This window comes from Primulina huaijiensis, chromosome 1 (assembly GCF_012295235.1).
Source record: "Primulina huaijiensis isolate GDHJ02 chromosome 1, ASM1229523v2, whole genome shotgun sequence".
In the NCBI taxonomy this organism is placed as follows: Eukaryota; Viridiplantae; Streptophyta; class Magnoliopsida; order Lamiales; family Gesneriaceae; genus Primulina; species Primulina huaijiensis.
Genome location: NC_133306.1, coordinates 26,429,960 through 26,446,262, shown reverse-complemented (window position 1 = coordinate 26,446,262; position 16,303 = coordinate 26,429,960). Strand labels below are relative to the sequence as shown.

General features: G+C 34.6%; 2 protein-coding genes and 1 non-coding gene across 3 annotated transcripts; all 3 read right to left on the bottom strand.

Moving 5' to 3' along the window:
* Positions 1-193: 193 nt before the first annotated feature.
* On the bottom strand, positions 194-11,821 carry LOC140990203 (structural maintenance of chromosomes protein 1-like). The gene is made up of 18 exons (XM_073459789.1): positions 11,210-11,821; positions 10,430-10,666; positions 10,007-10,240; positions 8,873-9,111; positions 8,483-8,749; positions 8,119-8,389; positions 7,495-7,619; positions 6,670-6,779; positions 6,482-6,589; positions 6,272-6,411; positions 4,559-4,648; positions 4,281-4,489; positions 3,044-3,213; positions 2,336-2,445; positions 1,808-2,187; positions 920-1,198; positions 595-822; positions 194-508 (listed from the first exon to the last, which is right to left on the bottom strand). The coding sequence occupies exons 1-18, from the start codon at positions 11,645-11,647 to the stop codon at positions 463-465; spliced, it is 3,681 nt and encodes a 1,226-aa protein (XP_073315890.1). The 5' UTR covers positions 11,648-11,821; the 3' UTR covers positions 194-462.
* Positions 11,822-12,457: 636 nt separating this feature from the next.
* TRNAG-GCC (transfer RNA glycine (anticodon GCC)) lies at positions 12,458-12,528 on the bottom strand. Its single transcript has one exon. It is a non-coding gene; the product is annotated as a tRNA-Gly (tRNA).
* A 636-nt stretch (positions 12,529-13,164) lies between these two features.
* LOC140973039 (probable transcriptional regulator RABBIT EARS) lies at positions 13,165-13,647 on the bottom strand. The gene has a single exon (XM_073435578.1). It carries the CDS (start codon positions 13,645-13,647, stop codon positions 13,165-13,167), a length of 483 nt encoding a protein of 160 aa, XP_073291679.1.
* Positions 13,648-16,303: the final 2,656 nt, after the last annotated feature.

Here is a 16,303-nt window from a genome sequence, read left to right as displayed (position 1 = left end):
CCATCAAACCTCTCGTTGTGACAATAACCATCTTTTTTAAAAAACACTGAGAATAAAATACCTATTTCCTCTTTTGAGCATGAGCGACCCTGTGGGAGTGTAGCCTAACTACATCTTTTTATCTTTAAAAAAATCCTTCAAATTTACAATATTCTTACTTCAAATAAAATCAAAGTTTTGGCCAAATAAAAAGAATATGGAATCAAATTATTTTCAGAACATGAAATCGAATCAAAATACTACGGAGACAAACACACACACGTGATTCGGAACACAGATCTTTGCGGATAAAAATTACGAAGTCAATCTACCACCTGAAACTAGCAGCTAACACTACAAACCTTGAACCTGTACATTCTAATATTCCTGAGTCACATATGATAATACATACTTTCGGAATCGTTATACAGATCATAAACAGCTTCAGGCCAACATGTAACGAGCCTGGAGTGAGTCGAATCACTATTCATGGTATTTTGTCAAATCAAACGTCAATGTCCGCGAGCATCTGCAGCAAAGAAGCATCGATATTTGTTTTCTTGTAACTCAAATATGAAGCAGACGAAAGAATGAAACAGAGTAAGTATTTCTTACCCTCTATCAGAGTCTCTGTAAACACCAACCAAAGCTTCGGCTTTATCGTAAAAATTATCCTTGAGTGAGATCACGATGCTCTGAAATCCAGTACCAAGTTCTACATCTACATCGAGCCTTGCTCCTCCACATGATTTTGACCGAATAAAGCTAGCAACTTTGGCGACATTTAGATTATCTAATGCAGCATCCACTTCATCTAATATGAAGAATGGTGAAGGTCTAAAACTGGAAAATCCAAGGATAAAAAACGGTCAGTTGACAGTTGGTAAGAATGGGCGGGATTTCCTTCAAAGAGATCACTCATGCATGGTATTGTAAACACCTATGGATTGAGAAGAGTAGTGCAAGTGCTGCTACAGTCTTCTCACCACCAGATAGCTGTGACATGTCACGATATCGCTTTGTTGGAGGCATAGCACTGTACTTAATGCCGTATAAATATGGCTCGTCCGGGTTCTCCAAGTTCAGATACGCAGTTCCACCCACTGCATGGGTACTGCTTGCCCCGCCCACTGAGTGAGTACTGCTTTTCGTGAGTTCATTGTATATTTTGTCGATGTTACCAGATATATGATCAAAGGCTTTCATAAACAAGTCGTGCCTAAATCGAACATAAAGTTAGTGGCACGAAACAAGATGGGACAGACAGAGTATCGCTGCCATACAGAAGCAGGAATAAGCTCAGCATAAACCGAAGGTTGTGCATGACAACATCAAGTTGAAGCGCAAGCTAAAAACGGGTCGGAAGCAAAAGCATTGACAGTAGGACAGCAAAGCACATATAGACCACAGAAAAACTGAGAATGAAACGAAAGGAGCTTTTTCTTATAATAGGCACATATAAAACACTCACTTGGACTATTTAATTCACACTAGCAGAATGGTTCCCTTCCAAAACAAGATATATTAACATGACACCAGCACAATATAACATACCATGATAATTTTTGCTGTCTAGAAATCATGTGCTTGGTTCAATATTGAGTATTGAGAGGCTGAGAGTAAACAGGTTCTGAATGTTTCATACAAGATTTACAGGAAGACCTCACCTCATTAATCAGTTGCCACACATTTTTTGCAACATCTCGGTGTCATTATTTGGTGCAGTAAGGAGAGTAGGTCATTTAGGTGTTATAATTCTAGTGATGTATATTTAGAAGGATAATCTTCTATAATATAGCACGAAATTTTTTAACATTTAATAGAGCACCTTGTCTGCTTAATTCTGTTGTATTCAGCAGTTATTTTGTTCTGCTCATCTCTGGCAGCTTCCCATTCTTTGGATGCAGCTCTTTCCTTCGCCAACACAGCTTCATACTGGTCAAGTGCCTTCAAATTCGGAGCTGTTCTTTCAATTTCAGACACCAAAGAAGTTATTTTTTGTGTAAATTCATTTTCAATTTTGTCCCTTTCAGATGGTTTTGACTTTTGCAGAAGAGATTTATTCAGTAAACTGAAGTCAAAAACAGGCCCCAGTGATGATGATCCGGTATCCATAGGGTCATCCACTGTTGGAATATCTATACGTTCTAGTTCACACTTCTCTAATATCTCTTGCTTCTGCAAATTCAACTGCTCAATCAGAGCCTCCTGCAATTTCATAAGCATATAATCTAAAGTAAATTCTTTTAGATACATTTAATAATCTAAAAGGCAGTAAGAGAATGATGTTTAAGAAACTAATGTGTGGAAGCTCATCAATGACATTTCTCAAGGAAAGCAACCGATCATTGCAAACCTTGGACTTAATTTGACGATTGTGTTTGCTAATATTTGTAGTAGCTGCAGAGATCTTTTTCTTCCATTCCTGGATATCCTTTTCACAATCTTCAGATTTCAACTTCCACTCTGAAGAGGATAGATGGTAAATTTAGAGTTTTCATGCTGAATTCAAAATTTGAAATGGTCCAAAACGAAAAGTATGGGACCTGAACACGGGAACTTGAGATCATGTGAATACAATAGTGATAAGATGAAGAACCAGATCTAGCATTATCTTGAAATCCGAAGCACAAATACATATCAGCCTCCGGCAAAAGTAAATCCAAGATGTTTTTTTAAGTACGCATGGAATCAATTCAAAATGACATACAAGATAACAGTAATTCATTTGTGCTTATGAACCGACAATTATTAGTTTTATAGTTGTTTAACAGCTTTTTAAAAGCATGTTGGCTTTTATACGAGGAAAATCACATCAGAGATTTAGATTCTAGAATATTATTCCTTTGACTGTCTCACTTCAATAAAGCATGTACCATGCCTTTCGCCTAGGCTCTACTGTGCCTCACGATTTAATATCTATCGGTCAGTCGTTTCATCGAATAAGCACATACAGATATTCCTCCTGAGATTTATGGTATACGGATAGACTTAATCAGATGCTTAAGGAACTGGCAGTTGAGAGTTTTAACCCAAGAAAAAAGGGGAAAAGGACTCTAAGTACCTCGTACTTCTTCCTTTAAATTCTCAATCTCGGAATTTGCAGTCTCCATTGCTGATTTCAATTCATTCTGACTTTTCTCTACCTCTTTCAAAGAAATTTTCAAGTCGGAGATAGTTGATTCCAGCTTGGCAATTCGTGAACCCACATCTCGTTTCATTTCATACTCCAACCTAGCCAAATGGGTTGAAATAAATACACTGTACTTCATTCAATGCAAAAAAGACCACAATGATACCGAGGTCTACCTTCACAGACAATACCAAAACCAAAACCAAAACCAAGAGTTTCAGTTTCTTATCAGAAGAAATTGGCCAGTCATCGAGAAAAAACGGATAAAGTTTTGGGTCTGTGCTTTGCAGTTGGATAATTAAAGAATATATCTGCAAGTTGAAATAACTAAGCACATAATTTACCACAAGATGCTAGCTAGATCGCATCTTATGGTAAATGTGAGGTGTAAAAAAATTATTACTGTACTTCACATTAAATGCAAAAGAAACCGGCATGGTACTTAGGTCTACCTTCACAAACAATACCAAAACCCAGAGTACTAGTTTCTTACAGAAGAAATTGGCCGGTCATGGACAAAAATGGTCAGTTTTGGGTCTGTGCTTTACAGTCCGGTTACATGTTAAAGAATATCTCTGGAAGTTGAAATAACCCAATACATAATTTACCATAAGATAAAATATCAACTTGATTGCACCCATGATACTTGTTATTAAAAAATTAATAAACCTTTTTGGCCCTGAACTTTGTAGCTTTGTAAGCATTTACATGAATATATCTGGAAGACAATAGCCAAGAGCAAACTTTATTGTAGCTTGATTGCACCCATGATACTTGTTATTGAAAAACCATTTCAATCAAAATTATCCTAAAAAGCTTTGTTACATATTAGCCCTTCGTTAATTAAAACGATTCTTAGAAGCATCGCAGCTAGTAATGATGTACCAAAATGCATCTAAAGAGAGAATATGAAATTCATATAAAAATAACTGTTGAACAAGCAGATTCAATTGTTCATTCATGAATCTTAAGAAAAAGCTCAATACATACTTCAACAGTGCCTGAAATGTTTCTTTTTTATGAATGCAAATTAACACATGCAAAACCATTAGAGGAAATATGAAAAAAGCACTCAAAACAGAAATTAAAGCTAGCATTCGAAAATGCAAAAAGATATGACAAAACAACCATCTTAAAGACCTGATAAATAAACTTCCAGAATACATACTGGTACTTTAGCTTTGACTGCTGGTTATGCAAGCTAAGCGTCTCTGCCGCCATCTCGTCAATAGCCTTTAGATGATTTTCTTCATATTCACGAATGTTTTTAACCCCGACAGACTCACTGAATATCTTGTAGATTCGGTCAACTATATCATTGATCCTCTTTTCCAATGATGTAATCTTTGATGTCCTTGTGCTAATAGTATTTTCCAACTACAAAAGCCAAACCCATTTTTAGGTCTTTTTAACCAGGGATAGGAAAATTAAGGAACCAAAGAAAACCTTTTGAAATTCAGGTTTGACGCGACCAATTTCATCTTCTATATTGCTCTTCTCCACCTTCATTTTGATAAGCTTGTCCTCTATGCTTTTCTAAAAGAAATAAAGTCAAATCACATTACAGTGTGATGGGATCTAAGAACCAAGACAGAACATGTATTGATTAGTTTGAAAGCTTGTCCTCTATGCTTTTCTAAAAGAAATAAAGTCAAATCACATTACAGTGTGATGGGATCTAAGAACCAAGACAGAACATGCCACCACTTTCAAACTAATCAATACTGCATTTAAAAGAAAACATAAATTTAACACCTAAAGGCATCTTTAGTTTACCCATGGAAAGCTAAAGGAGACATTTTGCATTATCATTATATGTCAATCTGTGTCTGTCTAGATAACTACGTTCAACAAAGCACAAATTCATAAAAACTTGTCAAAAATAAAAAAACATCTATGATTGAGAATTGAATTCAATAGACCGCAAAGTAACTATGATTGAGAATTGATTTGAATAAGCTAGGAAAGTTAGATCCCAGAATTATGGAGAGAATAAGTTAGTTTCCAGACTAGTTGGAATAATTGGGTTAACTTTTCTCAATTTAGATTGTAATCGACTCCTCTACAACAAGTAGTTCAATAAAAATCACAGTCGGTGCTGGTTTTGCCACTTTGAAATCCAGCTGCTCATGATATCATGGGTAGGAATGTCTCAGCCACATAAGAATTTCTTTCTTAGAAAATTCCACCCAAGTTATGATTCACAAATTGAATGGCTAAAATTACATCGATTGCTCTCAATCAGTGCACTCGATGATAGATGACAAATGAAAATGGGGGTATATTCAAATGGCGAAGCGAAACTGTCTGCCACTAACAATCCAAAATATTGGCAGTGGCAGTTGAAAAACTCAATGGTAACTGCCGAGCTGATCAATTCCAGGGATTCGGTCGTGGGAAAACCTTTTATGTTCTTGTGTCAACAACTTGAGATGCTTTGGAGGCTGGTTGAGAAAACTACTCAGCTTTGGAAAATTATTGTCAATTGTTTGAACTGAACACTTGAATGAGGAGGATGCAGCAAGCTGATCGAGAGGTAGTGGTTGACTGTAATGAACATATGGTTGTTTGACAGAAACTAGCTTTAAGATGAAAATTAGGAAAGTGCCAATGACAAGATAACTCTTATTTCAAGTTAGCATGTTAGGCAGGAAAGACGCCTTCACAAATAATTGAGGGAGAGTGTTAGTAAATAAGATGATGGAGAATAAATTTGTATAGTTGCTTAAATATAACAAAGAATTTCAACAAAAAGTATTTAAGCAAACACAATACTAACATAATGCCCCGAACATCCTCTTTAATCTCAAATCCTTTTCCTTTCAAATGAACATAAAACAATATAATCTTGACTTCTAAACCAGAACAAGCACAAAACACACAAAGCATCCTGAATTCCCATGCATTCCCAGCATCATTAAACCAGAAAAAATATTAGAGCCAGACTGTAACAAACTTGAAATAGGATTGTCAGGTTTATCCAATTTTTTTATGCTATTGAAACTCTTTGTTCAGTTAGTGATTACTCTGTTGTCCACTGGCTCATAGACATAAAGAGCATGTGATGCATACAAAAGGGGATTCGTCACTAAACCATTTGGATGTTTATGACCTTTTTTCGAGTAAAAAGATTACTTCATACAGGAGGGGAAGGCAAACCTTCTCGATTTCTGCATACTGAATCTTTTTCTCAAGTCCACTGATTTTTCCAGATGCTTCAGACTCCTTGAGCTGCATTTCTCTTATTGACCCAAGCTTTTCAGATTCAGATTCAAGATCTTCTTTTTTCTTCTTAAGCCCTGCAATACACAATAACATCAGCAGAAAAGCAAACAAACAAATATGGTGTAGAATAAAAACTTCAAAGACCTTCAATTTTTTTGTCATCCCATTTGTGTGAACGTGCCTCCATTCCACCACTTGTGCCACCAGTCATGGTGCCGGATTTGGTCAGTAAAGTCCCGTCAGTAGTCACAACTGTGATCCAAGAAAAAGGACAGAAGGTAATAGCACGGGTCAGTTTAGCACCTCTAGAAATAAATACAGCACTATTATACCTTTGAACCTCTGCCCACTCCAGCTCAGATCTTTAGCTTCGTGAAGATCATCGCAAACTAAGGTATTTCCAACAGCAAACAAAATAGCTTTTTCCAGCACAGGATCAAATCTGTATCTGTCAAGGAAAGGACCTACAATAATAGCATTGCTGAAAAGGACTCAACCTCCCGCAGAAATATTTGAATTATAAATAAACCACAAATTCTCGAGTATATATCTTCAATGAATGGCCAGATTTAGGGAGGGCAAGTTCTACAAATGGGGGCAGAAATCAACAAAGTTGTGGCCAGCAAACTCTAAAAATTATATCAAACAAAGCAGCTAATTGCATGCTACCAAACAAAGGCATAATTTATGCAACATCCCTGCAAAATTCACCATAAAAGACAACATATATGTCTCAGATTTATTCACTCAAGAGATAGAAACTTAAAAATCAAATTTTCATGAGCAACAATCAAATTCAATTTAGAACCTTCTGGCAAACATAAGACTTAGATAATACAAAAGTAATTACTTCAGATGAGAAAATGAGCAATGTAAACATATAAAGATAACCTAAAGCAGGAATCTAACAAGATACGGTTCACGTTTAAACAGGAAAAATATGTACAAATTCTTGATAAACAATAGGTGGAGAAAAATGTAGAATACTCAGACATAAACACTGCGTGTGAGAATTTCCAGTTACTGTGGCACTAGAACTATAGAACGTGAGATTCAATTCGATACGTAATCATAATCAGGTAAACAATAACTAAGATTTCCATGTATATGCACATGATAAATCATATTATCGGTCCGCTTGCTTCAATCGAGGATACTGTATGACATCAAAGACCAACTTGGCTGTTCCTCCTAAGGTGCGCAGCCTCTCAATAACTGGCTTCACACGCACCGACTGAAGAGGTATAAATGTTAGTGGAGGAAGCCTTTGTTCTTTCAAATACTGCAAACAAGAAAGCTCGCTAGTCATAATCAAGTAGCATTTAAATTTTGAAAAATGATAACAAACACAAACATATACAAAAATCATCAGCTCATTAAATTTTGTGAAAAAATTAAAATGGGTATTTTTCATCGGTCAAAAAACAAATAAATCATAAATGGTTCCCGTCACAAATTGAATATGCCAGTTACACACTGCAAATAACTAGTAACCCGATCAATCAATCTAAAGCATTTATACCACTAGATGGGGTCGGCTAATATGCATCAGAATCGGAAAGCAAGAAAAGCTGAGGGCCTGAGGCTCAACTTTGACAAGTAGTTAAAGATTTTCATGAAAATAGAATCAGCAACAAAAATAACACAAGAACTTTACATTTTAATTTTGACATGAACAAAAATATCATTCAATCAGCAAGATTGATTATCCAACGACTGGTGAAGATTGTAATGATGAGTATACAAGAGTGACAGTTTTAAAGTAATCATATACATGGGACCTTTATACATTCCTTCCCAGTGTGTTCGTCCTCGACTACTACAGCATCCATAAATCTGCCCATAGCAACAGTAACAGCAAGGTTATACTTCTTCTGTGTTGGCCGGCAGAGGTCAGTCATGCGACCATGAACACCAGGAAAGAGGCGTTTTAGAGTTTCAACTGCCTGAGACATCCTGGCATCTCTCTCATTCTCGTGTCTATCAGCCTTTAGTTCCCGCAGTTGATTATCTAGATCGCTAATTTTTGCCTTCAGCATTTCATGCTTGCGCCTATAACATTTATTTATCCAAGTGTATGAGAATGATCACAACACGGGTATTTTAGTACAACTGTCAAATATTAGCGCCAGCACTTGGCCAGACCTGGATTCTACAAGCTTGTCTTTCATTTCACGTTGCTCTTTCCGCACTCTTATTAGCTCATCCTTGTGCTTTCCAACTGCATCAAGAATTTTTTTGAGTCTAGTCTGCATTTGTTTCCCTTGTGACTCCAGCTCCTGCTTTCGACTGTCTAACTGCTGAATATTTTCTTCCAAATTCTTCCTGGCCTCGATATCAGCATTTTGCTGCCTGTCTAAAACCTCCTTCTCATCTTTTAATTTAGCAGTTTTCATCCCAGCCTCCTCTTTACTGAAGCATAATCGCTATTAATCAACGGTTTAATTAACAATACTGGCTAAATTATAACATGCATCCAGAACTAGAAAGCAGAGAGCAATTCAAATTTGAGAACACCGAAAAGGAAGTACTCACAAACGGTGATAAGTCGCCAATTCACTGTCAAGTAACTGAAGCTTTCCACCAGCATCCTCGCTTTTTTTCTTCAACTGCTCAAGTTGCTTAGTCACATCACTCAAGTCATTCCGAAGTTTCTCTACCTCCTCTGTGTGTCTCCTTTTTTCTTCTTTTTTCTTACCAAGCTCTTTATTTGTACTTTTAATTTTTGATGTTATACGCAATATCGCCTCCTTCAATCTTACAAGCTCAGGTTGCTGTGTATCAAAACCAATTACAAAGTAACCACAAGACTGTGCGAGTAACAGAGCATACGATATTTATGCCAGGGTAACTGTAACTCAAGCAGTGGGCAAAACTCAAAAGAAAGAATCATGGTTCATCAAAATTTTGCTAATTTCTTGAACCTTTTCACTAAATTGCAGCAAAGTAGCAAACAACTGGTAGTGCTGAGTGTTAGTGTGATATGGATTCACAATGAATCAGACTCTGATACTAGCTTAATGTGAACCATGAAAAATCCAAAAGTCAATTTCTTTCATATCTTGCCTGAAAATGGATTGATGTCAGTGTAAGAACGAGTTGCTATTGACAAAACCCTACTTTATTTCTAGAGGGAAGAAAAAACCAAAGAAAGAACGACAAGTAATTCAAAAGTTTATGAAATTTCATAAAGAAACTTGTTCTGTCATATTGAAATAAATAAATTGGATATAATTATGTTCCTATGCATTCCAAACAAAGTTTTAAGAGATCATAAATTTATTTTCCTTTTCTAGTAGTAAAAGTTAAACTATGTTCCAGAACGTGTATGTATTCAATTACACGAACATCTTCTTCCATACGGAAGTGCCCTTGTAAGGATAAAAACATTTATGATATATCCTGACTAAGCCACTAGAATATGAGGCAAGTGAGCAGTCACCCAACTATTTGATTATGCCGTAGTTGCTCGATGAGACATCCAATATGTTACTGAATTTAGAGAACACAGATATTAAAATTGCACATTCGGATACAAAGAAACATCAAATTCATATGTTATCTGAGAACTTTAGCCAACGATTACCAGCAGAGTGGAGATCTTAGAAGTAATTCAATCGCTATTATATGAGCACCAAAAAATGTATATGATTATCAAAGATAACTCACGCTCTTGTCAATTTTATTCTGTTTCTCTGTGATCCTCCTCTCACGCTGTGAAATATCTTTCAAGTATCCAATCTGCTCTTTCTTCTTCTTGCTTGCTTCAGCCTCGTAATTACCAAGTTCATCCACAATTTCTTTGCGGATGTTTTCCTCAACATCAAGGTCCTCATTAGCCTTTTCAATATCTCTTTGTATGTTCAAGAGTTGCCAAAGAAAATGTTCCTGCTTCAAAGATTTCTGCAGAGATGATAAGGCAACAAAACAAGTGTTGATCAAAAGCACGAGACCAATTTCATACTGTAACATCACAGTCAAGGAGCCTCAATAAAGCTTGATGTATGTGAGTTATGGTAACTATAAAGTTGACGACATTGAAAGGTACCATCATTAATAGCTCAAACGTAAAAGAAATTTTGTCATGCATACCAGTTGTTCTTGCAATTTGATATGTTTTTCAGCTTCCTCTTTTTGCAGCTTCTTCTGCTTTTTCTCTGCAGAAATAGTTTTCTTCTTTTGATGGGCAAGCACTGCCTTTTCATCAACTTCGGCTTTTTGTTGCTCCAGCTCCTCATATTGTCTCTTGTATTCTTCAGAACCAGAAATTTGCTCCAGGAGTGTTGTCAGCTCTTTAGGATTTTTTGAAGCTATAGATTCCACGTCTCCCTGAATAATAATAAGACCACATAATTTACAAAGAGCATAACCAACTGCGTGACTCAAATTGATTTAAAGATTTATCTCAAACATTTTCTGCCGTCTATATTGCTTTGCTAGTCAGTGGAGAGGCTATAGAAGATCAAGAATATGTAATAACAGCTCTATAAACTTGAAGAATATGCATATATACATGCACGTTATATGTACGAATACGTATTTGTGTAATGTGCTAAATAGTCTGCCTTCATTCTACAAACGCTACAACTAAATCGGCTAATAACTAATAACTGTAATTCATACCACATGCACGTTATATGTACAAATACGTATTTGTGTAATGTGCTAAATAGCCTGCCTTCATTCTACACACGCAACAACTAAAGCGGCTACTAACTAATACCTGAAATTCATACCACATGCACGTTATATGTACGAATACGTATTTGTGTAAAGTGCTAAATAGTCTGCCTTCATTCTACACACGCAACAACTAAATCGGCTACTAACTAATACCTGAAATTCATAACAAAATATAAAAATTGTAATCACCTGAAAAACAAGAAAATTCCGCGCTTTGACTAGAATGCCAAGGGACCTCAACTTCGCATTATAATCATCCCAATTCACTACGCGATCCCCTATCCTATACTCACTGCCACCAGCAGTGGTAATTGACCGCGTGAACTGAATTTCCGACCCGTCAGGAAGCTGGTACACCAGCATGACGTGCGCCTTCCGGCCTCTATGCTCCTTCTCGCGGTCGTCGAAAGCGTAAATGAGGTCCCTCAACTGGGCCCCACGCAGCTGTCCAGTCCGCACGCCGAGGACGAAGCTTATTGCGTCCATCAAATTAGATTTCCCGGCTCCGTTGGGACCGATTATGGCAGTGAAATCGAAGAACGGGCCGATGACTTGGTGGCCCTTGTAGGACTTGAAGTTCTCCAGCTCCAGCCGGAGGATCTTCCCCGAGGCGTGCCTGGATGGCATTTTGGGGATTGTAGCAGTCAGCTAAGCTCTAGGCTTCAGAATCCGAGGGTTTAGGGTTTGGGAGCGGAAAATCAAATGGATTTGGGGATTGAATATTTTCGAGTGCGGCAACTAAGAAAAGGGAATATTTCTCAGAACGATTTTATATCGGTGGGTGCAAAACGTACAGTTTGAGTGCAGTGCTCGCCCAAACAAGGGACCTAAAAAGAGCTTTCTATTTTTTAAGTTATTTTAAAATAATCATTTCATATAAAAATTTCTATATTACTTAATTTTTTAAACTATCAGAAGAAAACAAATATTTAAAAAACAAATTACAAGAAAAAACCATGTTATCGTTAAATATTAAAAAATAAATAAAGTTCTGGACGAGGTTTAATCAAAGTTCAACGTTATATTCTCATAAATACCAATTTTTTTTTATTGAAATCCAATCATTTCATTCATTTTACGATACCAAACATGTTATTCTTGTTCTATTCTAATTCTACGTTGTTGAATTTTAAACGTACAAAAATTCAAAAGTTATGCTTCGATGATTTCTGAACATGAATAATTATTCCAACATAACAATACCGTCTATTCATCTGAATAGATTTGGATTCTCTAAAAATAGATGGATCGATAGTTTAGTTTTTTAAAAAACTAGAGCCTATAATAATTTTCTAAGATTCAGGCATTAAATTTTTTTAAAAAAATATCGTTGGGCTACATTTATCGTTGAAACCTGAAGGGGTCCTTTCATATTTTAGGTCCATGTAAGGGGCTAATTGAGTTTTCAAGACCCAAAATACAAAAGAGGAAAATTTGTGCACCAGCCGAGAATCGAACCCGGGTCTGTACCGTGGCAGGGTACTATTCTACCACTAGACCACTGGTGCCCTGTGTTATAGTTGATGTATTAATTATATAAATTATATTTTTAATTGCACCTCTTTTATTTTGATCCGACTAATATTGCACGTTGATATCTAATTATATGATGATTATCGGATTTATTTGAAATGGGACATACGTACGGGGAGACTTATATATAATTATTCTGATTTTATTTTTATCAGATTTTTTAATGTTAATTTGCACCACAACAAAAAAATAGCTCATAATTAATGAAAATAATTGTTTGACTAAGGTTAACCCTCATTCTACTACATTCATCATGCACACAGAATTCAACACTTTTTGTGTGATTAGCAATTAATTTTGCATAACTAAAGATAGAAGGAAAGCCATCTAATCTAAATGACTAAATCCACTATTAAGATTTTATTAACCTCCTAATTACAATGCTTATGAGGATAATGCAAATATGATGAAACGAGAGTTCCCACTGATTTATATTTTAGTTTAATAATGGTAAATATTGTGGTATTTCAGAGGCTTTTAAATTATGGATAAAGTTTGTATAATCAAAATATTATCTAATACATTAAACTATGATATTAACAATTATAATGGATTTCAAATATACTCAATATTAAATCAAATTCATTGATGCATTCAAAGCGTACATGTCTTCACGAATCATATCCGAGCCGCAACTCTAGATCCAATTCCTCGTCATGATTCGTCTCCAACCCTTCCGTGATCACCGGGGGGAAGTCCAATCTCACCGGCCAAATACCAGGATTAATCGACTGGTTTGTTCTCTCACGTCTATCACGATCAAAATCGTTCATGCTACAACGCTTCTGCGGAGGGTTTTCAGACAAGGGCATTGTCGAAGTACCAGTACTAAAATATGTTGAATAGTTTTGATCAATATTTCTTGAAGTTGGTATCTGCTGATAAAATCTATGGCCTGTGCAATCTTCCTCTCGCTTGCTTGGAGTGGTTGGCTTGTTTCTTGCCCTATCTTTTCTGTGGATGTTCATGTGTCCACCCAAAGCCTGTGCTGTATCGAACCCTCTCTTGCAAAACACACACTCGTAAAATCGCCCTGCGCGCATGTAGGTGCTTTCTTGCTCGGATTCTTCGTGATGATTAGTATTGAACTCCATTTTAATTTGGATGCTGATTCTTGGTTTTTCGACAAGTCCGGTTCTCGAAAATCTTGGAATATATGATCAAGAACCTCCGATAATCTTTTTTTTTGATGCAATGGATCACATGACATATATATAAGATCCAAGGAAATGATGGGGAATTTGTTGAGTAATTTGGTCTTCGAATTTTTTTTTTGATATATAAGACTCATTCTAGTAAACTAAGGCCGGCTGCGGCAGATCCTTTTAATTTAGTAAATTAATTAAGTTAAAAAAAAACATAGATATTGTATACCTGCATTAAAAAATATATAGATGTACAATTTATTTTACCACGAGGATCTACAAATTTGATGTTCCCATGATCCCATTCAGAAAAACGAAAATTATTTTGCTTACAATCATAATAAAAATATACTAAATTTATATAAATCGATTTCGACATAAATCTTACTATATAATTACATAAAATAAATGTGATTCCAAATTTTTTTTTCTTAAAAAATAATTTACATGGTTCCTTTTAAGAACAGCTATATAGTTTTAGAATAAAAAAAAATAGCTATATATATTTTTAATCTAATATAACATTTTAAAAAAGAACATTAATTTGCATCTTGAATTCTATTTTGTTTTTCTTTACAAATCATTGCCGACCAAATTTATTATTCGTAGAAATTAAAGAATATTGCAATTGTAATATACAGGTGACATATCAAAAGATCATTAAATAATAATCTGTCTTTGTACATTTGTAGTTGTCTGTTTTCTAATATAATAATATATAATTAGATCAGCATCTTTTATTTGCAAATCAAACGTTCTTATTTGATAATTATCGAACAATCACCATCTATGTAAATATATGTATTAATTTAGGTTGAAATCGAATATCTAATTCCAAAAATTCAAGCTTAGTTCTAATTATAATTAATTTTATACTATATATATACTCCAAATAATTAATCTAATAATCGAATAATTCATATATAATAACTAACTCTCTGACCGTACTGTATTTATAGTATTAATTGACTCTTGTGTCGTCTGTGAATTTTTATTTTTTACGATGAGGACAATGACTCGAGTAATTAAATTTAATAACTAAATATTAACTCCATATTTAATTATTAATGACGGATTAAGGTGATGTCAGATGCATCAAAATCAAATTCTATTATTTAGTTTTGAAAATCTCATGTTTATGTGACAATAATTGATGGAAAAGCCACTTTCACCTTCGACACTGATGTCATCAATAATTAATTAGGCGATTATATATTACTATATAAAACCATAATTTTAAATTTGCAAAAAATATAAAAATCTTTTTGACACTACTATGAAATTTATATACTTTACGAAATTTTTTAATGTAAAATTATCCTAATCGAATCAAAAAAGCCAATGCCCATGGCAATGACCTAGAAAAACAAAATTAAAATAAAATAACTCTATTAAAAAATTAAAGCATAAAACTATTCAACCAAATCAAATAAAAACCTATATACTATTTCGAAAAATATTTAATTATATAAATATATACCATATTAATTAGGAAAAACATATTTTATTGAATGACGCAATGGTTCAAAATCTTAATGATAAAACCATAAATTTAACTCTTAATTATAACTTGAAAAGAGACTACTAAGATCATATAATGTTGACATGACGTCGGATATTATTGATGTTAGACAATGAATGACTAAAAGTCAAAGGAAGTCTATTTAATTGTTTTGTTCTAATTAATTAGATGAGTCGAGTTTAATTTAAGCCAACTTAGGACACAAATTACCATCCTTTTTCTTGTTCTGATTCACTTTATTGATCCTAGTTTTGCAGGCCAGCATAATATTAATATTTTAGGAGTGTTTTTTAAATCATAATTTTAAAAAAAGTATTCGTAATTAGTAAAAGTAAGATCGAATTGGATTAGGGTGTTGGCCTATATAGTTTGTCAGGATCCACAGTGAATCATTCAAGCATGGATTTAAATATATTTATGAATTCGATCACTACATGGTCAACACCAAATCTTTTGGAATCGTTGGATTATTTTTATAACAACATTAATTTCAAAGTAAGTTATTAAAGTTCTATACATAAAGATGAATAAGTTTTAACTTCAAGATTGTAAATTAGCCGAGCATCCAACAATTATAAATATTTGTAGGAATGTATATGACTTTTCTACGAATATCTCGAATATGATATATTTATCATTCGTTCATACATCAATTGATAGCACATAAGCGGCAGAGGGTAAGATTTGGAGTATGACATAAATATAAAGTAAAGCAGATTGTAGTTACGATATAGGACTTATGTTTTAGATTTGTGAAGAATCATCTATGTATGAAACAACTGAAAATTTGACGATCTACAGCATTTTTTATAATATCTCACAATTGATGATGTAAATTACCGACCGTCAAAACTACTGAACAGAAACCCAATGAACAGAAAACCCAATTTTGGACAAGTTGTATTTCACGTCAATTGGACTAAATCAGATGTTATCTTGCCAAACTGATGGCAGTAAGGCTCATAAGTTTGGCTGATCAGCAAAGATCAGTTGGTCATGAGCAGTTACAGTATTTTTTTCATCTTGATCAGCTAAGTTATCCAAATAAAACGATTCAGTATGAGTTACTTAATTAAGACGATG

Coding starts and splice junctions, on each gene's coding strand:
- LOC140990203 (XM_073459789.1), bottom strand. CDS start 11,647: ATGCCATCCAGGCACGCCTCGGGGAAGATCCTCCGGCTGGAGCTGGAG. Junction 4,490..4,558: donor TCAAACCTGAATTTCAAAAG/GTTTTCTTTGGT, acceptor TGGCTTTTGTAG/TTGGAAAATACTATTAGCAC. Junction 509..594: donor TACAGAGACTCTGATAGAGG/GTAAGAAATACT, acceptor TCTTTGCTGCAG/ATGCTCGCGGACATTGACGT.
- LOC140973039 (XM_073435578.1), bottom strand. CDS start 13,647: ATGGAGTTCAATACTAATCATCACGAAGAATCCGAGCAAGAAAGCACC.